Source organism: Saimiri boliviensis, chromosome 1, assembly GCF_048565385.1.
Source record: "Saimiri boliviensis isolate mSaiBol1 chromosome 1, mSaiBol1.pri, whole genome shotgun sequence".
Classification (NCBI taxonomy): domain Eukaryota; kingdom Metazoa; phylum Chordata; class Mammalia; order Primates; family Cebidae; genus Saimiri; species Saimiri boliviensis.
In genome coordinates this window covers 151,984,141-152,006,571 of record NC_133449.1, presented here as the reverse complement: position 1 = coordinate 152,006,571, position 22,431 = coordinate 151,984,141, and the positions used below count along the sequence as shown (strand labels likewise).

At 50.0% G+C, this 22,431-nt stretch overlaps 1 protein-coding gene across 5 annotated transcripts in view; it reads left to right on the top strand.

Moving 5' to 3' along the window:
* Nucleotides 1-22,431, top strand: part of MAD1L1 (mitotic arrest deficient 1 like 1) — a 397,602-nt gene that overhangs the window by 252,769 nt on the left and 122,402 nt on the right. For all 5 annotated transcript variants that reach the window (XM_074406819.1, XM_039470915.2, XM_074406821.1 and 2 more), the window contains one exon: nucleotides 14,699-14,789. In XM_074406819.1, the coding sequence (XP_074262920.1) occupies nucleotides 14,699-14,789 (91 nt within the window). The remainder of the gene's footprint in view (nucleotides 1-14,698; nucleotides 14,790-22,431) is intronic.

The following is a 22,431-nucleotide window of genomic DNA, read 5'->3' as shown; positions in this document are numbered from 1 at the left end:
GGGGATTGTTTGACACTCATCCATCTGTAAGCTTTCCAGCTTCTGTTCTAAAGGTTATTTGATGTTGTGCCTTCTTTTATTTTCTTCGTCTTCAGGTAAATACCTCAAAAAAAGTAAACAAAACCTTTACTCTTTTTTTAACTGGATTTTGAGAGAGGTCACACTTAAATGCACATGTTCAAGCCACCGTCTAACTGAGGTCTTTGATGATTTTTCCGTTTATATAAATACATTTCAAGTGAAACACACATCGCTTGCATCCTGTTTCTCCACTATGTATATTAACAAAAACACTTCTCCATGTTTTTATAAGCTTTTATGAGTCTTGATGTAGAGTTGATTAACCCCTTCTGGAGCTTGAGTGGTTTCGAGTTTTCACCTATTAAGAGGGAAGGTGAGAAAGGCGAGGAGGGAAAAAGAAAAAAAAAAGGGAAGGTGAACTGTTGGCCATGTTTCGACTTCTGTGCGAGAGAGAGAATTTTGTGTGTCTTAAAAGACTGACTATAGCCTGTGGGAGTCTGTAGCCTGTGGGAGCCTGGCTGCACCTAGAAATCCGATCCCTGTGTTTCCTAGTGGTGACGGCCACTGCCCATAGCAGCAGCAGTGGCCGCGATTGCAGTGAGAGGCAGCCGACGTTTGTGTAGGGCTCACTGTGGGCCCAACACTGCACTGCATGCATGGGCCACGTGATTGAATTCTAATTGCAGTCCTGAGAAGAGTTTTGAGGATATTTATCATGTTGAGGCATAACACACACGATGGAAGGCGTTCATTTTAAACCTTCGTTCATGGTCAGCTAGTACCAAGGGCAGGCAGTGGTACCCTTATCCAGGGAGCAGGTCATAGAGCCTGCCTTATCTTCAGAGTTTTAAAACAGTAATTAAAGCAAATAAAAGTGGATGTACTTCTTATCCCCACATGCCTGCAGTTCTCTTAGGTTTCTAGTCCATTTAGTGTGTTTGTTGTGATAGAGGAAGAATTTTGTGAAATGCTTTTTCTGCCTCGATTGCAGTATGCATGTGGTTTGTCTCTTCATTCTGTTACTGTGATGTATTTCCCTGATTGATTTTCATAGGAACAACCTTGCATTCCTGATATAAACCCCATGTATAATCCTGTTAATAAGGTACTGGGTTTGCTGAGAACTTGCTGAGGATTTTTACATTTCTATTCAGAAAGGTTACTGGTCTGAATTTTCTCATAGTGTCTTTGTCTGGCTTCAGAATCAGCATGTGGTGTTGGCTTCCTGGAATGAATTAGGAAGTTTTCCTTCCTCACCAGCCTTTTGGAAGAGTTTGGGAAAGATGGGTGCTAATTTTTCTGTAACCTTTCGGTAGAATTCAGCAGTAAAGCTGGTGACCATTATCTGATGGTCGTCTTTACTTCTTTTGGAGGTTTTTGATTGCTGATTTAGCCTCCTTACTTGTTCATACCTCTACTCAGATTTTCTGTTTCTTCTTGAGTCAGTTTTTTGGTAGTTTATGTGTTTATAGGAGTTTGTCTGTTTCATTTAAATTATCCAATGTGGGCCAGGCACTGTGGCTCACGCCTGTAATCCCAGCACTTTGGGAGGCCGAAGCGGGTGGATCACAAGGTCAAGAGATCGAGACCATCCTGGTCAACATGGTGAAACCCCGTCTCTACTAAAAATACAAAAAATTAGCTGGGCATGGTGGCACGTGCCTGTAATCCCAGCTACTCAGGAGGCTGAGGCAGGAGAATTGCCTGAACCCAGGAGGAGGAGGTTGCAGTGAGCTGAGATCGCGCCATTGCAATCCAGCCTGGGTAACAAGAACGAAACTCCGTCTCAAAAAAAATAAAATTATCCAATGTGTGAGTACAGTTGTTCATAGTGTTCTCCTATAATCATTATTTCTGTAAAATCAGTAGTAGTGTATCGTCTTTCATTTCTGAATTTTGTAATTTGAGTCTTCTCTCTTTTTTTGTCAGTCTAGGTAAAGATGTATCTGTTTTGTTGACCTTTCCAAATAAACAATTTCTCTTTTTGTCAACTTTTTCTATGGTTTTTATATTCTTGATCTCACTTATCTTTGCCCTGATCTTGATTATTTCCTTCCTTCTGCTGGCTTTGAGTTCAGTTTGCTCTTCTTTTCCTGGTTTCTTAAAGTGTACAATCAGATTACTGATTTAAGATCTTTTTTAACATAGTCATTCACAGCTCTGTATTTCTCCTCTTTATTTTTATTTATCTCCAGGTATTTTCTAATTCCCTTGTGATTTCTTTGACCCACTGGCTGTTTAAGAGATTGTTACTTAGTTTCCACATATTTGTGAGTTTTCTGGTTTTCCTTCTGTTATTGATTTATAATTTCATTTAGTTGCATTAATGCTATTGAGCTAATGGATTAGCTTATGAGGACTTGCTTTGTAGCCTGGCATGTAGTCTGTTCTGGAGAGTTCCCCATGTGCACCTGAGGACCATGTATTCTGTTGTTGCATGTGCGTCCTGCGGGTCTCATTGGGTCCCTGGCGTGTGGTCTCTTCTGGAGGGTACCCCAGGGACACCTGAGGACAGGGTGTATTCTGCTGTTGCATGTGCATCCTGCGGGTCTCACTGGGTCACTGGCATGTGGTCTCTTCTGGAGGACACCCCGTGCACACCTGAGGACAGGGTATATTCTTCTGTTGCTCATGTGTCCTGCAGGTCTCATTGGGTCCCTGGCATGTGGTCTCTTCTGGAGGGCAGCCCATGCACACCTGAGGACAGAGTGTATTCTTCTGTTGCACGTATGTCCTGTGGGTCTCGTTGGGGTCTGTTCTGGAGAGTTCCTTGGGCACACCTAAGGACAGGGTGTGTTCTCTGTCGCAAATGTGTCCTGTGGGTCTCATTGGGCTCTCATGTCATCTGGGTCCTCTGCTTTCTCACTCATCTCCTGCCTGGTATAATCCACTCCTTTTTTTTTTTTTTTTTTTTTTTGTCTAGGACGTACTCCGTTGTATGGATGTACCATTGCTTAAAAAAAAAAATTTGTGGTTTTTAAAATCATTTTTAAATTGACAAGATTGTGTAAATTTATGGTATATAACATGTTTTGAAATATGTATATACATTGGGAAGGGGTTGATTTGAGCTCATTAATAGATTCATGACCTCACATAAACGTTTGTGTGGTGAGAACACTGAAAACTTGGTTGTTTAGTGATTTTCAAGTATCCAATACATTGTTACTAGCTGTAGTCACTGAGATATACGATAGATCTCTTGAAGGTATTCCTCCTGTCTGACCGAATCTTTGTGTCCTTTGCCCAACATCTCCCCACCCCGCTGACCTCCTCGGCCCCGGTAACCACCATCCCGCTCTTTGCTTCTGCGATGGGCATGGAGGTTGATTTCATAACTTGGTCATTGTGAATAGGGCTATCATGAGCATGGGAGAGCAAGTATCTTTTTGATGTGCGGACTTTATTTTCTTTGGGTGTATACCCATAAACGGGATTGCTGGGTCCCATGGTAGTTTTAGATTTTTAAGAAAGCACCACACCAGTTTCCATGATGGTTGTACTACTTTGCATTTCTCACCAGCAGCACCACATGCTCTCACCAACACTTGTTATCACTTGCCTTTGTATAGCAGCCGCCCTGACGGGTGTGAGGTGACACCGCATGGGGCTTTGGTTTGCATTTCCCCACAGAGGAGTGACGCTGGGCACTTTTTCGTGGACGCCGCAGGCATGTCTGCCCTCTCCTGCAGCACCTGCAGTAGAAACTTCTCATTTCTGAAAGTGTTCCCTTGTCATCTCTCTTTTACTCCTTTTCCAGTCTTGCTAGAGATTTGCAGTTTAGGTGGTCATTTGAAGAGCCCATTTTTGGGGTTCTTTGGTTTTTCTCTGTTGGTGTTTTGTTTTCAGTTTTGTTGATTTCTGCTCTTTATGATAGTCTTTCTTCTGCGTGCCTTGGGTTTCCCCCTCTTTTTTCTAGTTTCCTAAGGTAGAAGCTTAGTTGATTGAGGTCAGATCTTTCTTGTTTTGTTCATATAAATATTTGAAACTACAGTTTTTTCTCTTAGTGCTGGTTTAACCCATCCATAAGTTTTGATATGTTACGTTCAGTTAAAAATTCTTTCTGGTTTCAGTTAATGACGTTCTTCAAGCCGTGAAATATTTTGATATGTGTTGTTACATTTTCAAATGTTTGGAATTTTCCTGTTACCATGCTGTTATTGCTACTTGGTTTAATTTGATCATGGTCTGTGAGTATCGTTTGTATAATTTTAGTTCTTTTAAACTTGTGAAAGCTTATGTGAGGCCCCAGCCATGTGATCCGTCTTGGGGCAGCTTTCTTCTGTGCTTGGGAAGAGTGTGTGTTGGGCCGTGCCTGGCTGGTGTGTTCTGTGAATGTTGATTGCACTGACCCTTCACAGCTGATGGAGGGCGCCTTCCACTTCTTCCGGGTCCTTGCTGACCTTTTTTGAATGTTGATTGGGCTGAAATGATGGAAGGCGCTGTCCAGATCTTCCCAGTCCTTGCCGACCTTGTCTTCGAGTTCTCTGTGTTACTTTGTTCCTTTCTTTTTTTTCAGCCACCTTTTCATTTTGACATCATTCTTGGTTTATAGGCAAGTTGTGCAAATCGGACAGAGAGTTCTCATAGCCTCCTCAGCCAAGTTCTCATGCTGTTGACGTCTATTGCCGCCATGGGTGTGACTCTGGACCCATCTCCAGCCCTCGTTTGGATCCACTGGGGTTTCCTGCTTGTTGCAGCCAGGGACCACGTTGGTTTCAGTCGTCACATTTCTCCTGCCACTGCTCTGTGACAGTTTGTCTTTCCTGGCATCTCCTGACCTCAACAGTATGTTTTGGTGTCCCTAGAATCGAGCTTGTGTGATGTGTTTCATTATTAACCTGAGATTGTGGTTTTTGCAAGAAAGATCACAGACTGCAAGTCCTTTTTCACCACATCATATCAGGGACCCCCAAGGTCCACGTGACAGCATTGTGAATAGTGGACCTGACCACTGGACTAAGGCGTGCTTTGCCCGGTGCTGCCTCTAGGAAGCTGCGTGTGCTTTCTCTCCTCTCTTCTTTGGAAGTGAATCCCTCGGGGCTCAGGCGACGCTACCCCTGTGGAGGGATGAGCTCTACCTGTGTGTTGTGAGTTCTGGGAGGGAGAGTGTCTCCGCTTCCCCGTTTATTCACTTCTTCATTTATCACTAGCAGCGTGGACTCAAGTGCATTTGCCCCGTGCTCCGTGTTCTGATCCGGTTCATGCACGGGGACTTGTTTCGCTGCATGATCTCCCCATGGCCGACCATGCCCTGCCCTTCCCCACCCCGCCCCATCATTGGGTTTCCTGAGCCCTTCCTCACTTTCCATCACCACAGGGTGCCCCAGACTCACCTCGTGTCCTCTCTGTCACAGCTTTACAATCAGCCGTTTCTCCGGGAAGCCCTGAGCCTTCTCTTGGCAGGACATTCCTGAGCAGTCCAGGTTGGGGTCTGGGTGTGCCTGTGACTCTCGGGGACACTGCTTCTGCGCCCTCCCACCAGCTGGCTCTACTGTAATGTTTGCTTGCTATAAATATATCTGTCCTTTGACTTGGAACCTACTGGTACCTGTATTTTGAGTTTCTGTATACATCATGTCATCAGGTCAGTTTCTGAACCATCATGGCAATCTCTCTTTTCTTTGCTACCGTTTCATTATTTATTTTGTCTGTTTCCTCCATTTTTGTTTTTCCTTTTCATACTTCCTGCTTTCTGTTGAGTTACTTGAACGGTGTTTAGTATTTGATTTTAATTTCGCTGATGGCATTTGATTGTATTTCTCAGTTTGATGTTTTGAGTGTTTGCTCTGGGAATTACAGAGCGCTTACTTACCACTGCCTACTTAGAATCAGTCTTATCCCACTTGAAGTCACACCCGAAGCCCCTCCCTGCAGCTTCCTTGCCCTGTCCATTCATGCCGTCCCACCACCTACATGGAAATGCCACAGGCTTTGTTTTCAGTCATCGGTGTTTTGAAGAAACCAGTGGAAGAGCCAGGTATCATCTGTGTGCCTAGGTAGCTGCTATTTCTGTTCTTCCTTCCTTATTAATGCTCCAGGTATTCTTCGTGTCTTCTTTCCTTCTGAAGGATTTCCGGCAGCCACTCCTGGAGAGCAGGTGGCTGTGATCCCTCACGGGTTCCCTTGGGGTGGGGCCGTCTTTATTCCTCCTGTGTTCCTGAAGGAGCTCAGCCTCGGGCAGGCACCATGGGCCTCAGCCTTCACCTCCCAGCATGTCTCGACCGCAGCGTTCCTCCTCCTGCTCACTCACTGTCATACCTGCCTGGGGAGAGATTTGCAGACGCTCAAATCGTTGTTCCCTTTGAGGGCATGCAGATTTTTTCTGTTTTCACAATTTTTTGGCCTTCAGTTTTCAGCAGTTTCATTTGGATATGTCTGGGTGTGGATTTCTTTGGGTTTATTCTGTTTGGAATTTTCTTAGCTTCTTGAATCTGTAGGTTTTGTGGGGTTTTTTGCCAAATTTGGGATTTTTCAGCCATTTATTTCCTTAAATACCTTTCAGCACTTCACTTTTCTGTGAATTTGCCGAGACCTTTGGGTTTCCATTCACCATGAGCACGCGTATGCTTGTCTGTGTGGGCCGTCTCGTGGCCCCTCTCTGGTGCTTGCCGTATAACCCAGCTCTGTCTCCTCAGCCGCGGCAGCTAGAACTGCCTTTCCCAGATGACTTGAAATCTCTGTGGTTCTTCATGTGCCGAGTAATTCAGGCTTATGTTCTGAACATTGTGAGAGATGCTGTGTGAGGAATGTGAGCGTTTTAGTTTAGCAGTGAGTTGACCTGGGTGAACTCTAGCCCAGGTCCCAGCGACCTTCTGTGGGGCATAGTTCCCATCCCAGTTGAGGTTGTGAAGCCTTGGCAGTGCTCCTCGCCTTGGCCTGGGATGTTGGCAGTGCCTGTCAGTTCAGCTGTCACCGGCTTCATAGGCCAGTTTGGATGGGATTCTGGCAGGGCCCGACCCAGGACGCCACCCCTCCCCAGGGCAGCCCTTTTTAGTCTGTCCATTCTGTGATCTTCCAGGTTCATTTACATTTCCAGGTTTCCCCTTGGTGGTCCTCCGGGGACATGGGGCTCTCTTTGCACCATCTATTGTACTCTGCTGGTGTCACGGAGGTTTGGCCCATTCCCAGCCCCACAGGAGGGAGGACAGAAAGGAAAACGCAGCAGGAATTTGTTCGGCTCATCTGGAACCACAGCAGCTTCAGACAGAGAACATGGCTCCTGCTTCAGGCTCCCTACTGCCACTGTTGCTGCCACTGCTGCTGCCACTGCAGCCCTGTGGGCTCAGCCTGTGGCAGTGTGCAAAGAGCGGAGCCAGGGGCCACAGAGTTGGGGGCGGAATTCATACTCCTGAGCAGGGAGGGTCCAGAACTCCTGAAGCTTGGTGGCTTTCTTTCCTACTCCCAGTTGAGTGTTGGAGGACTTTGCCTTGAGCTCCTCATACAGCACCCTCACCACCGCATGGATAGTGGCACAAGGTTGAGGTCAGAGCGGGAGATAGAAGGGCCACGGTGTCCCCTGTCCACCAGTGTGGCGGGCCTTTCAGAGCCGAGCAGTCATCCGGCTTGGTAGCCATGTCTGTGGGAGAGGAAGGGCAGGTGTGCACACCCCATCACACTGCTGCCTGTGGGGCTCTGTCGTATGCTCTCTTTATGAGAAACAGAAGTATAGGTGGGGGGCGGGGTGCTCTGTGTCAGGACACACAGCAAATGTTGGGTTAAGCTGGGTTCTACCCACCCTTGTGTGACCATCTCCAGAGCTGGGGGTCCTACGTACCCTGTTCGCTAGCCTCTCTGGTGGGGTTCCCACACCCATTGTTCAAGGGAAATTATCATCAGTGCCTGCTGTGAGCCAGAGAGCATGATCAGGGCTGGAAACATGGAGCCAGCCATTTGATGAAGGGGACAGAAAAGTAAAACGTGGAGTGTGGTGGTCAGGGCCTAATGGGGAGGGGCTGGTGGACAGTGCAGGTGTCTGGGACTTTTGGGAGGCTGGCCTGAGTGAGGGGCTTCCTGGACCAGATGCTCTCTGTCTGTTGGGTCTTGGGTCATGGTATTGTCCCCTCTCTAGGCCCTGGGAGCCTCACCTGCAGCACTCACCCCCGCCTCAACATTATGCATCTTTTAGTTCAGCAAAAACAACTAAACATTTTTCTTGCAAAAGTTTCCAGCGTGTGTGATGGGTTTGTTATAAGCAAGATCCCGGCTACCCTCCAGCTGCTTTCCACGCACACGCTCGGAGACAGGCACCTGCTTTGATTGGCGTCATCTTCCCAAGGAAGAATCTAGGCTGGCAGCTAATTTATGTAGCACTCCTCATGTTTAAAGAAGTTGAAGTTAAGTCAATTTCAAGAAGCTTATGCCAGAACTGATTACTGTGAACCATTTGAAGGCAAACCAGAATTCTGAGCTTTCGAACACACCCCCAACTTGTTTATTCGTTTGTCCTCTTTCTCACTCTCTGTGCAGTAGCAGTTTGTCGGAAAAGGAGGACAGCGGAAGAAAGCACCCCCTTCAGTGCACAGACAGGCACTGTGGACCTGCTCTCTGGCAGTGAGGGGAGATCACACAGGTCATTCTGTGGACATGGCTGCAGCTACATGCATGCGCTCATTTAAATTCACCCCTTAAAACATTTTGCTCCCAAGCCTTCAGAATGCATAGTATCATTTTAAAAGGGTCCTTGGGGGCTTTTCATCCAGCATCTTCCTAAGTTGAGAAGTCCCTGCCAAGGGCAGCTTCCTGGAGGCCTCCGCCATGTGGTCACTCGTTCACCTTGGGCAGGTTCATGCCCCTGAGAAACCCTGGGAGGCGGGGGTCAGGAACACCCACCCGAGGCCCTACTCCAGGCTTGGTGTCCAGCCAGGCCCCTTACCGGCTCTGTGAGCGGTGCCTCTCACACAGCTTTCTGAGCCTCAGTCTCCTGTGTACTGGGTACCAGGACTTCCCTGCTAGATTGGATGTGGAGACCGAGGAGGTTGTCTGTAAAGCTGCAGCACTTGCAGGGCTCCCAAAACCTCTCCAGGAGGCATAGCTGGTGCTGGAGGTGTGTGCTAGGTCTCATGCTGTGTGGCCACCCTCCCAAGAGACGTGACACTGGGCTGTGCTCAGATGTCTCTCCTGCCAGCGCTCCCTGTCTCAAGAGGAGCGAGGCATTGCTGCTGCAGGAATACCTTCTAGGCTCGTGCTCAGAGTGTTGGTGTGAGTGGGAGCAGCCCACGGAGTCTGCTGGGGTGACAGAGACATGTGCCCCCAGCCAGCAGCCCCACCTCTGGAAGCATGTCCTGCAGGTGCGCCATACAGGCAGGAAGCAGTTGTCAGAGATCATTCACTACAGTACAGTTTTTACAGCTTTCTTGAGGTTATAACTGGTGTATAATAAACTGCGCAGATATAAAGTACAGTGTGATAAATTTGCATGTACACACACACACACACACACACACACACACTCTGTGGAGCCCTTGAAAGTGAACTACATTCACTTTCAAGACCCCTCTTGCTTGGTAGGAATCCCTCCTCCCCGCTTCCTCTCCCCACCCCCTACCGCCCTCCAACTCGCTTTGAGTCACTGTAGGTGCCAGGTGGTCGTCAGGTCTTCCAGGAATGGTGTCGATCCTGGAGCATGTGCTCTCTGTCCTTTTGCCCCTTTCATGCAGCATGGCTGGTTTTGAGAGAGATCACTGGGCACACAGCTGCATCATCTTCACTGCTGAGCTGTGTTCTGTCATATGGAGACCCCATAGTTTATATGTTCCCTTGCGATGGACACTTGGAATTTTTCTGGTTTTTGGCTATTCTGAATGAAATTGCTGTATATCATAAATACAGTTCCGTGTGGAAATCTTCATTTTCTCTTGGGTAAACACCCAGTGTGTAGTGGCTGCTGGTCACATGTGTCATGTGTTCCGAGGTTGCCCATCTTCCTGTGTGGTTGAAGTGCAGCTTCTCAACAGTATGTAGCAGTCTTTTTACTTAGTCCCTTTATTATTAGGTTTTTAACTTTTTTTGTTTGAGGCAGAGTCTCGCTCTGTCACCGAGGTTGGAGTACAGTGGCACGATCTCCGCTCACTGCAGCCTCTGCCTCCCAGGTTCAAGCAGTTGTCTGCCTCAGCCTCCTGAGTAGTTGGGATTACAGGTGCCCACCACCATGCCTGGCTAATTTATTTTGTATTTTTAGTAGAGATGGGGTTTCACCATCTTGGCCAGACTGGTCTTGAACTCCTGACCTTGTGATCCACCCGCCTCAGCCTCCCAAAGTGCTGGGATTACAGGAGTGAGCCACCATACCCAGCCAAACATTCCTTTTAGAGACAGGATGTTGCTCTGTCACCCAGGCTGGAGTGCAGTGGTGGGATCATAGCTCTCTGCAGCCTCTGACTCTTGAGCTCCAAACGATCCTGCCACCTCAGCCTCCTGAGTAGCTGGGACTGCAGGTGCATGTCACCACACCTGGCTAATTTTTTTTAAAGTTTTTATTTCGGCCTTCCAAAAGGTTTGCAGTGGTGTCTCACTGTGGCCTTCCCCTTCCCCGCCCCCAAGTGACTAATGACGTTGAGCATCTTTTCATTCAGTTCACTTGTCATCCATAGATCTTCTTTGGTAAAGCATCTGTTTTTTTGTGCATTTTTAAATCTGATTATTTTTCTTATTGTTGAGTTTGGGAGAGTTCTTTATATGTTCTGGATACAAGGCCTTTATCAGATTATCTGCTTTCCAAATATTTTCTCCCAATCTTGTCTTGTCTTTTCATTCTCTTCATCAAGTGTTTTGAAGAGAAGTTTTTTATGATAAAGTCCAATTTTTCAAATTTTTCTGTTATATATGATGCTTTGGGTATTAGTCTGTTTTCACACTGCTGATAAAGACATACCTGAGACTGGGTGATTTATAAAGAAAAAGAGGTTTAACGGACTCAGTTCCACATGGCTGAGAAGGCCTCACAATCTTGGCAGAATGCAAAAGGCACATCTTACGTGGTGGCAGACAAGAGAGACTGAGAGCCAAGCAAAAGGGGAGACACTTATAAAATCAGATCTCATGAGACTCACTACCACAAGATCGGTATGGGGGACACTGCCCCCATGATTTAGTTATCTCCCACCGGGTCCCTCCCACAACACATGAGAATGATGAGAGCTACAATTCAAGATGAGATTTGGGTGAGGACACCGCCAAACCAGATCAGGTATCGTAGCTAAGAAATCTTTGGCTGTCCCAAATTCACAAAGATTTTCTCCTCTATTTTCTTTTAGTAACTTCATAATTTTTGGTTCACGATTGAGCAGGATTTTTTATCATCGTACAAGATTTTTATTCTTTATTTCCTCCATGAACACCCAGTTGTTCCAGAACCATTTGTTGAAGAGACTACCCTTTCTACACTGAATTGCCTTCATGTATTTTTCAAAAATTGGTGTGTTTCTGCATCTGTTTCTGGACTTTGTTCTATCTCGTTGGTCTGTCTGTCTTGCAGTTTATCCAGCACTGTGCTGTTGTGATTACTGCAGCTTTAACATAATTGGTGAAATGAGGCAGCCCCTACCTTTCTATTGTCAATGTATTTTCTCTCTTCTAGGTCCATTACGTCTCCATATGAATTTTAGAATCGGCTTGCCAATTTGTGCAAAGAGGCCTGTGGGATTTTGACTGAGGTTACTGATTCTGTGGATTAATTTGGGAGAGAAGTGCGTTCCCAACACCGCTGAGTCTCCCAGCTTGTGAACAAGGCGTACTTCTGTCTCCCTGTATGGAGGTTGCCCTGGATCTCTCTCTGCAATGCTCTGAGCTTGTCATGTGCAGGTTTTTCTTGGCCTGTTCCATTCCATCTCTATGTAATTTCATGGTGTTGGATGATTTTGTAAGTGATATTTTTCAGATGACTTTTTGGTACTGATTTCTAGTTTAATTCCATTATGATCCTATAACACAGTTAGAATTATGAAATTCCTAAATAATCTGAGCTTTCTTTTATGGTTTAGTGTGAAGTGGTCTTAGTACCTAGTTCAAGTGCTCCTGAAAAGAAGGGGCCTTCTGCTCTTAGAGTGGAAGTGTTTATCCAGGAGAATTAGGTCAAGTTGGCTGATCGTGTGGTCCTTCTCCTCCTCACTTTTTACTTGTTGCTCTGTCAGCTATTGAGAGAGTAATGTCAAGGTCTCCGATTGTAATTGTGGCCTGTCTGTTTCTCCCAGTAGTTCTGGCTGCTTTGGCTTCATTTCTTTTGCAGCTCTTTTGTTAGTACATATATGTGTGGGATTATTAGTTTCCCTTGATGAATGGATCTCTTTATTATTGTAAGGTACCTTCTTGGTAAGAGTGTGTGCTCTGAAATGTACTGTTGCCAATATTGGTCACCTCTCTGGCTTTCTCTTGCTGGTTTTCTTAGTGATGGCATGTTCTGCCTTTTTGCATCTTTGTATTTAAAGTGCGTTATTGTCAGCGGTGTCTTGGGTGTTGCTGTTTAATCCAGGTTGAGTGTCTGCCTTTTCATTGTGGTAGTTAGGCTACTTACATTTAATTTAATTATCGATATGATTAGTTTTGATCTTGTCATTTTACTGTTATCTGCTCGTCTGTCTCTTGTTCATTCCCTTTATCCTGTTTTTTTTTTTATCTTTTTACAATCTGTTTTGGTGTTTTTCTGATTATGTTTTATTTCCTTTCTTTTTCTTTTTTAATAAAGACAGGGTTTCACCATGTTGGTCAGGCTGGTCTTGAACTCCCGACCTCAGGTGATCCACCCTCCTTGGCCTCCAAAGTGCTTAGATTACAGGCATGAGCCACTATGCCTGGCCAATGTTTTATTTCCTTAATTGGGGTCCTAGCTATAAGTCTTTGTTACTTTAGGTATTGCTGTAGGTTCTCTAGTATACATCTTTAGCTGATCACAACCTGCCTTCAAGTGATACTTCACCTTCTGACATTTAGGATAATCACCTTACAGCCATCATGTTGATTTTTATCCTATAGTGTTGTCATACATTTTATTTATTCTTTTTTTTGAGAGGGAGTTTTGGTCTGCCTCCCAGGCTGGAGTGCAATAGCACGATCTTGTCTCACCATGGTCTCCATTTCCGAGATTCAAATGATTCTCCTGCCTCAGCCTCCCCAGTAGCTAGGATTACAGGCATGCTGTGTTTGTTTGCCTATTTTTGAGACAGAGCCTCGCTCTCTCGCCCAGGCTGGAGTGCAGTGGTGTGATCTTGGCTCACTGCAGCCTCCACCTCCCGGGTTCAAGTGATTTTTACGCCTTGGTGTCATGAGGAGCTGGGATTACAGGGCTGCATGACCACGCCTGGCTAATTATTTTTAGTAGAGAAGGGGTTACGCCATGTTGGCCGTGTTGGTTTTGACTCCTGGCCTCAAGCGATCCACCTCCCTTGGCCTCCCAAAGTGCTGGGATTACAGACGTGACACTGAGCCCAGCCTCTGTTTTTTGTTTTTGATAGTTTCAATTGCTGTTCCCTCAAGGACACTGAACTTTTCTATTATAGATTCTAATCTGTCATTAATCCCATACAGCCTGTTTATCTGAGACATTGTAGCTTCCACTTCAACATGTGTCTCTTCCACTTCTGCACTTAACTGTTCCATTTTTTCCAGTAGTTTTAACAACTGTCTTAATGTCCCCGTTTGCCAGTGTTGGTTTCTGTGCTGTTCTTGGCAGGTGTTTGTTGATTGGTTCTTCTCTTCATTACTGGCCATGTTCTCCTGCTGCTTTAAACGTCTGGTAATCTTTGATTGGATGGCAGGCATTGTGAAATTTAGCTTGTTGTGCTCTAGACATTTTTGTATTTGTATAAATCTTCTTGATCTTTTTTCAGAGATGCAGTTAGGTTTCTTGGAAAGAGTTTAGTTTCCTCCGGTCTTGCTGTTGTGGTATGCTGGGGCACCCTGGGGCAGTTCTCAGGCTGGAATAGCTGTCCCCATTCCTGTCCCTGTGCCGTGTCAAGTGATCTTTCTATCACTATGGGCCTTGACAGACTTTCCAATTTTTAAACCACATGAATATGTTTTCCATTCAAAATATTAGATTTAGAAAGACAAAACTAGACAGCTTCTTACCGTAAACTAAAACTGGCCCCATTTTGGTTGTGGTCATGGAGCCTCGTTATGCATTCTGTGCCCACAGAGGAAAAGGGAACTCTCCGTGGGTTGCCCCGAAGCCTGCTTTTGTTTCTCATCTGAATTGTGCCTCTGTGGTTCCCCATTACCAGCTCCTTCCACACCCCGCAGTACCAGTCCTTTCCTTTCTTTTCTTCATTTCTGAAGACATTCTAAGGTCCCTTTCCTGTTCCGCAGTGGTGTCCCCTGCACTCTGCCATCACATCACCCTCTGGGAGTGGCTCACGGACACGGACACACCAACTCCCAGGCATCCTGCGTCGGGCTGGTTCTCTTTGTGCTTCCAGCCAAGGTGTGGTCGATTGAGACTTTCTCGGCCCAGGCTTGTCCAGCCAAGCAGGAGCCACCAAGAACTCCCACATCCTGTACTTGTGACATTTTCTCATTTTCTCTTCATGTCATCGCTGGGCTCTGAGAGCTTCACAGACATGTATTTAGAAATAAAGCATTATAGCTGGGTCTCCTAACCTTTCACCTCCTTATCACCCAGAGGGCGGCACTTCCCAGCATGGGTGACCACAGACACGTGGTCACCATTTCGCTCTCCTTGCAGGTTGAAGGTTGAGGAGCTGGAGGGTGAGCGGAGTCGGCTGGAGGAGGAAAAGAGGATGCTGGAGGCACAGCTGGAGCGGCTCACGCTGCAGGTGAGGGCAGGGCAGCCTCTGGGGGAGGTGCCACCTGGGGCCTCATAGTTCTCTGTCCAACATGAAAGCCTGTGGTTCCTGCCGCCACAGAACACCTGTTTTCTGGCTCATCTGTCTGAACTCTCTGGGCTCTCCTCCCTCTTGCGGGTACCCCCTTGCCTGGCAGGGAGGCCATGCTGCTGACAGGCCTGCACTGGCCACCTCTGAGCTCCTCTCCACCCTGCACCACCCACACGCCTGGTGTCAATGGAGCAGGCGCTGGCTGGGCTTGCACTGTGCCCATCCCAGGATCTGCCATGGTGAGCTGGACTGCTGTTTGTGTTCTTTTTTGTTGTCCTTTCTCTTTGGGTTTCATCCTCCTGTCTGAGTTGCTGTGTGGCAGGAAGCCCTTGGGTGTGAGGTTAACGCATTTTGGACAGGCCATTGATTTTTTCTTGGCACCTCTTAGAGGCAGATCAGATCTATTTTTTATGACCAGTTCCTGGTGATTAGAGAAGTGGCATCTGTGGTGGCAGACAGCTCTGAGCTGTGCTGGTCTGTCCTGAGCCTAGGACCTGTTATCTTGTTTTAATTGGGCCATGGTGTACAGGCAGGAGTCATGAGGCTGCTGCCCGCCCACCAGAGGCACTGTGTCAGAGCTGCTGAATGTCTCTCTGGCTGTTGGATCAACCCTGGCTCCTTGGTGCCCATGTTGCCCGCTGATTGGGATCCAGGCCTCCCCACAGGCACCATTTGTGGCTTTCCTGCTCCGGCTTCTGGCCATCTCCCCAAGGCATCCTCAGTGGCCCTTGGAGCTTGTTGAGGCGTGAATGAGGTGAGGCGTGTGGATGAGCGCTGTGCCGACACCTTGTGAACACCTGATGGAACCTGGCCATCATCCTTATCCTGTGTGGATGGCGTGTGCTTGGGAACTCGCTAGTGGAGCACTCCTCTGTGGGAGATGTGGGGCGGGACATCTAGCGGGAGATGCCAAGGGCTGGTGTGCACTGTGGGGCTGGCACAAGGGGCTGGCATTGTCACCTGTGACCCTCCCTGGGGCCTTGGAGGGGTGGGGGCCCTGCCCCCAGGCATGTCCTAAAGCCGCTCAGATCCTAGGCTTGGTGTTGGCCACGTGTCCTGAAGCTGCTCAGAGCTAAGGCATGGTGTTGTCCATGCGGAGCACGAGTGCCACACTGTGGCCAGCGTGGCCACGTGGGGAGAGGACAGGGCTGGGCCTGGTGGTCCTGGGGAAGCAGATGTTTATGCCATGATATAGTGACCTTGAGCCTAGCCCAGGATTCAGGAGCTGTTCCTCCCTGGATTAGTACAACAGGTACAATTGTGCCTAGATAGTGTGTGAGAAACAAGCTCAGAACAGTGAGGCAGGGAGGCCACTGGGGTTTGGCTCATGGAATGTTGGAAACTTCTAGACAGCCCTGTATCTGCCACCACCCCTGACTCCCGCTGTGATTTCACCCCTGGTGGGGGGATGTCCAGGGTGGCTCTGGGGAAGGTGAGGCCGCATAGGCCCTGTGGTGGCTCGGGCTGCCCCTGGCTCTGGATGCCAGAGCTGCACAACTGAAGGAAATAATGCATACAGTGGTCCATTTCCAAGACAAAGTGCCTTGAACCAGCTTAGGCCAGCAAACTACAGAAGAAACAGGATGTACTGGGCTCCTGCTTGGATCACTGATGCCTGCTTGTTGCCTGCCATGCTCCACTTCTCCCACTTTACCCCCACCCACCTTACTTGCCCTCACCTGAACCAAAGAAGTTTAGTGTAAGATGAAAGTTTACTAGCCTGCCAAATAGCTCGCCTTGTCTGTTCTCAGCCTGCCCAGCCACTTAGGTCATAAGTCAAATACCTGAAGAGCCCCTGAGCTGACTAGGATTGCAGTGCACTGTGGGCTGCAACAAAATGCAGCAAGACAACCCTAAAGAAAATACCTAAAGCTCCTACCCAGCAACCAATAGGCAACATCCGGGAAGATGGTGACCCCCATAGTACCCAGCCTGTGAGGAACCGGGGAAGGGACCTGCACACTAGGGGATAAACTGCTTGTTGTGACCATGCTGGGTGTGCCTGCCTATCAGACACTGAATCTTGCAAGACCGTCATTAAAAGTCTTGCTTTTGGCTGGACATGGTGGCTCACACCTGTAATCCCAGCACTTTGAGAGGCCGAGGTGGGCGTATCACCTGAGGTGACCCACTTCCCGTGAACCATCTCCATGGCAGGCAGGGCCTCGAGCCTGCACTCTGTGCCTGGGGGACAGGTTATGGGGGCCTGAATCCACTTCCTGTGAGCCATCTCTGTGGCAGGCAGGGCCCCAAACCTGCACTCTGCGCCATTGCTGCACTCCAGACCCAGCCATGTGTCCTCTAGACATGGATGGGGTAACCCTGTGTCCCTGGTGAGGAAACATTCACTCCCAGGTCAGGGGTTTGGTCCAGGGCAGCTGGCCAGAGGAGAGAGTTGAGCTCTGAAGCCTGGCCTGTCATCTCTGAGCTTGCTTCTCCCCATGCTTCTAGCCCACCCCACCCCACCCCTGCCTTTCTCAGCCTCTGCATCCTCACGGCCCAGCTGTCACTCTTGGTCCTTGGCTCCAAGGACCCCCTGCCCTGTGGCCACAGGTCTGCTCCCCCAGCCCCAAGCGGCCCCCACCCACATGCCAGCTGCAGGTGGTTGTGGTGTGAGCCACAGCTGTTCAGGCCACTTGGGGTTTGCACCCCAATGGCAGAGCTGGCTGCCCAGGCAGTGTGGGTCATCTTGGCATAAGGGAAGTATCTGACCCTGATGCCAGAGCCTCCCCCAGTTCTTCTATCAGTTCAGGTGCAGGCCTGAGCCCTGACCATGCAGGAAGTTGGCAGAAGCTGTGACACAGTGTGACTGGTCCTGACGGAGTGAGGGGCAGGAGTTCGCACCTGGTTCGTGGAGCTGGCCCAAACACTGAAGTGGGTCTGAAGGCAGTTTTCACACGTGGAGACAGATGCCACCAGTCCGTCTGCCCAGGCTCGGGCGGGGCCAATATCAAATCACAGCCCTGGGCAGGAATCCCATCTCTCCTTCCTGGCAGTCTTGTGCATGTTGGTGTTTATAAAGGAAGCCCATCTCAGCACCCATGACGTCCTTTATAAAGCTGGGGGGCATGATGTCCCCGTTGAGGGTGTTGGGGAGATCAAAGGCCATGGCTTTAGCACACACCTGGCACACAGCGGCTGTTGCATAGACGCTCATGCCCATTGTGGCCCTTCCTGCTTCTCCCATCACCAAGGGCAGAGCCTCACCACTTTACCTCCATCCCTGAACCTGGACACCTCAGGCCTTTGGGCAACTGTGGTGGAGTGCAGGGGGCCCATCCTGGGGTGCTGGCCTGGGCCCTCGTGTCTTTCCACTGGCTGCTTTTGAGAGCCACACAGGCCTGCTGCACAGGCCTGGGACCTACTGCTCCCGACAGGAAGACGGGCTGCCTGCAGGGTGGCTCCTGGCAGCAGCCAGCCCTGAAGAGTGCTTGAGAGCCATGTTAGCAGGAGCCAGCTGCCACTACTGCATCCCCTGTGTAGGTGGATGCCCTCTCCTCTTCCCTGCTTCTACTCCCTCCGGAGAATTCTTCATGTTGGGCCGCTTCAGGGAAGATTGATTACAGTCAGCTGCAGTCTGACTTAATTGGGAACATATTCTTGGAGAGGGGCTTGACTAGTTATTAGTTACTAGCTAGTTAGAACTTCATGTAATTAGTTCACAGCTGGTTGGTGAGGAAAGACAATTCGTTACCCCTTAGAGCTGGCCACTGCCCTCCCTTGGTGCTGAGGCTGGGAGACAAGGCCTGGGAGGTCTTGTACAGCTTTTCTGGGAGGGCCATCATTGGGCCCCACTGTGGCGCCGGCCTTTCTGGATCTCCCTAAGATCCCAGAGCTGTCCAGCACTCCTTAGGGCCGACTGTGTGCCCTCGTGTTGCCAAAGGGGCTGGAAGCAGCGGGGTGGGGCCTCTTTTGCTGCAAGCCCTCCCATCCAGTCTAGAAATGGGGAAAGTGAGACCCACAGGGAGCCTGTGCATGAAGGAGGAGCTCAGATGCTCCATTCTTGGGAGGCAAAATGAGGCTTGAATATGTTGCTATGTTCTCAAGTGAAGACAGAAATTGGGCAGACCCCATGGAACTCCAGATAGGGTGGCAGAGGGAGCTCTGTGGCTATTGGTGCAGCCACAGGAGTTGGGGCAGGTGGACGGCACAGTCCTTGACCCCACCTGCAGCCGTGGCCTCCCACCCCATCCCCCGAGTGCATTCCTTGTGCTTTTCTGTGGGCCTAGAACCAAGGAGCTGGGGCCTCAGCACCATTGTCCTCATCTGGCTCCCAGCTGCACTCTCATGCCCCACCTTATAGTGGGGGTGCTGGGCCTTGTCAGCTTGGGCCCCACAGCCTGGGGTGGGCCATGGCTCTGTCTCCCATCGGCTGTGGCCTGGCCTCAGCATGCTCCCCAGGATGTGGAGGGCATGGGTCTTTCCCACAGGCTGTCTTTGGAGATCTCAGGTGATGGCTCCTGGAGGGCCCAGCACATACCTGGTGATCCGGGCCTGTGTGGCTGCCATTCTTGTTATCCGTCATAATACCATTGTCCTCACCCCCATGACATGGGCATGTTTTCCACACCTGTGGTTCTGATGGCCCACGTCCGAGGATGGAGGGCACCGAACCGAGGCAGGACACACAGGAAGGTGATCAGGGCCTGCAGGCCGCCCTCAAAAGAGAGGGGCACATCCAGTGGAGGCCTCACTGGGCCAAGGAGGGGCCACTCAGGGCCCACAGGCCACCCTGGGTAGAGAGGGGCACATCCAGTGGAGGCTACACTGGGTAGGACACCAACCTCCTGGCTGGGTGGGTGCATCACCACCTGACAGCTCTACCTGGTAGCCACCAGCTTCTGTGCATGAAGTGTGTGGTGTGGGCCAGCACTTGTGCCCCATGGGGGCCCCCATGTCACAGTGATGGGGGTACAGCGTTCAGACTCAGGGTGTTTTTCAGCAGTTTATTATGAACATTTAAAGATACATTGTGAAGCTGAGAAGTTTGCAGTGAGCGCCTGTCCACCCACCACCAAGATTCCACCATGGATGCTCCACTGTGGGGCTTCCTGACATCTCTTTATCCCTCACCCAGCCACTGCACCACTTTATTCTTCTGATGTGCTTTAAGTAAATTGCAGACATCTGCACACTTCCTCTAAATGCCTCAGTGTGCGTGTAATTAAATAGAATTCATCTTTGGGTTCTGAAACCCATGCTCCAGCCGTTTTTCACTGTGGCCTCATCATGGTGCTTATTCAGGCAGGTTGGTGGTCAGGGCTGATGGAGCCCGCCCCCAAGCACAGCTCCCTCCCTGCCCCACCTGCCTGTTCCTCTCCGGCAGGCTCCTGGGAGGGGTCTGTGGCTGGGGCTAATCTCAGTGCCCCAAGTGTTGCTCAGGAGAGAGACCAGACAAGAGCCCGGCGGCATTTAAAATAAGTGCATCTGTTTTGGAAAGGAGTGGGTAGAAGATTGCCGGGTTCCCTGTTAGCAGAAGCTCGAAGCGTGTAGAGACTGTCCTGCTTCTGTCTATACCAGCAGGCAAGTGATGCCATGGCTCACATGCCTGGGACCAGGGCAGGGTGGGCCTGTCAACCCCTTCTCAGACCTCCTCACCCTCTCCCCGAGATTTCGTCCTCGTGGTCCCCAGACCCCTGAAACCCTGAAGTCGCCAACCCTGCAGCTGCCCTGGAAGCAGCCAGGACTGCATCCCATCCTGTAGCCACAGCTACCTGCTTTGTGCCAGCATCCGTGCCCAGGTGTAGTGGGCTGGGGTGGCGTCCCTGTTCCTGTCCTGGGGCCTCTCAGTGGGTGCTGCAAGCCAGCCTTCTCAGGTCTGGCCTCTCCCGCTCGCTGGATGACTCCTAGTGATGCATGTGGCTCATCTGTGGGACCTCCATTCTCTGTGTTTGGCTCCTTCTCCTGAATCTTCTACCATGTTGTACAGAGTGTGACCTCTGGACCAGGACTATGGGCCTGGCCTTACCTGCTGGCCTCCAGAGGTGCTCCTCTCTGGATCCTGAAGGTCTCCTTTGTGAGGTGAAGGAGCTGGGCTTTTCCTGGGAGGCAGGATCGTGGGAGGACACCTCTGTGGGGCCCATGGGACTCCATGCCCACCAGCCCAGCCCTCCCCTGCGTGAGCCACCTTCACGCACCTCCTCTGTGCCAGGAACTGCTCTAAGCTGGGACACAGCCCTGATGTTCATGGGGCCATGTTCTGTGGGAGACGTACAGTAAGCTGATGGTTCAGACAATGAGGTGCTTTCCTTCTGTGAAAGGAAGCAGGTCTTGGTCACGGGGCCCCAGGGATCCGTGTTAGGTCCTGGTGGGACCAAGGGCTCCTGGTCTCCTCCCGTGGCTCGTGGAGGGACAGGAGAATTGCCCACTGCAGCCCAGGCTGCTGAGGAGGCTGAGGTGGCCACAGTCCTCGGAGCAGCGTCCTAGTGTTTTTTGTGATCACGTTCATTTCTTTATGAGAGATCTCACTGCTCCACACATGCCCGGCAGCCGGTGCCACGTATGAGAAACGGCACGAGTATTCTGAGCACGAGGGCTGAGGTTGCCAGTGAAGTTGGCCTTCTGTTTTAATCTGAGCTTCCTACAGCCTGAGGAGAAAGGAAGGTGTGATCACTCACGTAATTCCTGTCATGGGAGTTTGCGGACTAAGCACAGGATTCTAGAAGAAATGTCTCCAGTGGGGGTTTGGCAGTGCCTTGCCATGGTGAGGTCACAGATGGAAGAGTGGCTTTGTTTCACCACAGATACCCATAAGTCCCCTTCTGCGTACATCCCCAGAAGAACCAAAAGCAGGGCTCACGTAAACTTGCACACCACGTTCACAACAGCCTCGCTCACGGCGGCCCGGAGGTGAGTGCACCCCAGGCGTCTGTGGACAGACAAGTGGGTACGCACAGCATGGTCCTTCGTAGGGCGGAGTGTGATGCAGCCTTGAGGAGGAAGGACGTCCCGACACCTGCTGCAGTGCGTGTGGACCTGAGGACACTGGGCTGGGTGAAACCGCCAGTCACAGAAGGATTCCACCTACACGATGCCCCTGGAGTCATCAGATTCATAGAGGCAGGAGGTGGAAAGGCAGGTGCTGGGGGCTGAGGCTGGGGCAGGGGAACGGAAAGTGAGCGTGTAATGGATGTGGGTTTTAGTCTGGAGAGGTGAGGAAGCTCTGAGGAAGCTGTGGGGATGGCTGCACAGCACCGGGAGTGTGCCAGTGAGCTGTGCACTTAGAATGGTTATGATGGTCAACTTCCTGTCATGTGCATTTAGCCAGTGAGAACAAACAAGCAGCTTGTTAGGACCTCCTGGAGTGAGTCAGACCCCGGACGCGAGGGGCAGAGCGCTCAGGTAGCTACTCCAGCCCTGCCCTGCCCTCACACGGCCTTGGTCCTTCGGGCACTCCCGCTGTCCTCAGGCCCCTCATCTACCACCTGGTCCTGCACCTGCTGCCTGAGCCCCTGAGGCCTCCTGAGGGCTCTTGCTGAGCTTCAGGCCGGGTGGTTTAGGTGCCAGCTATTGTTTGCACTCTTTAGTGGGGAGACTGGACTACTGGAGGCTGCCCAGAGCTCCTGTTGATCTGCTGGTCCGG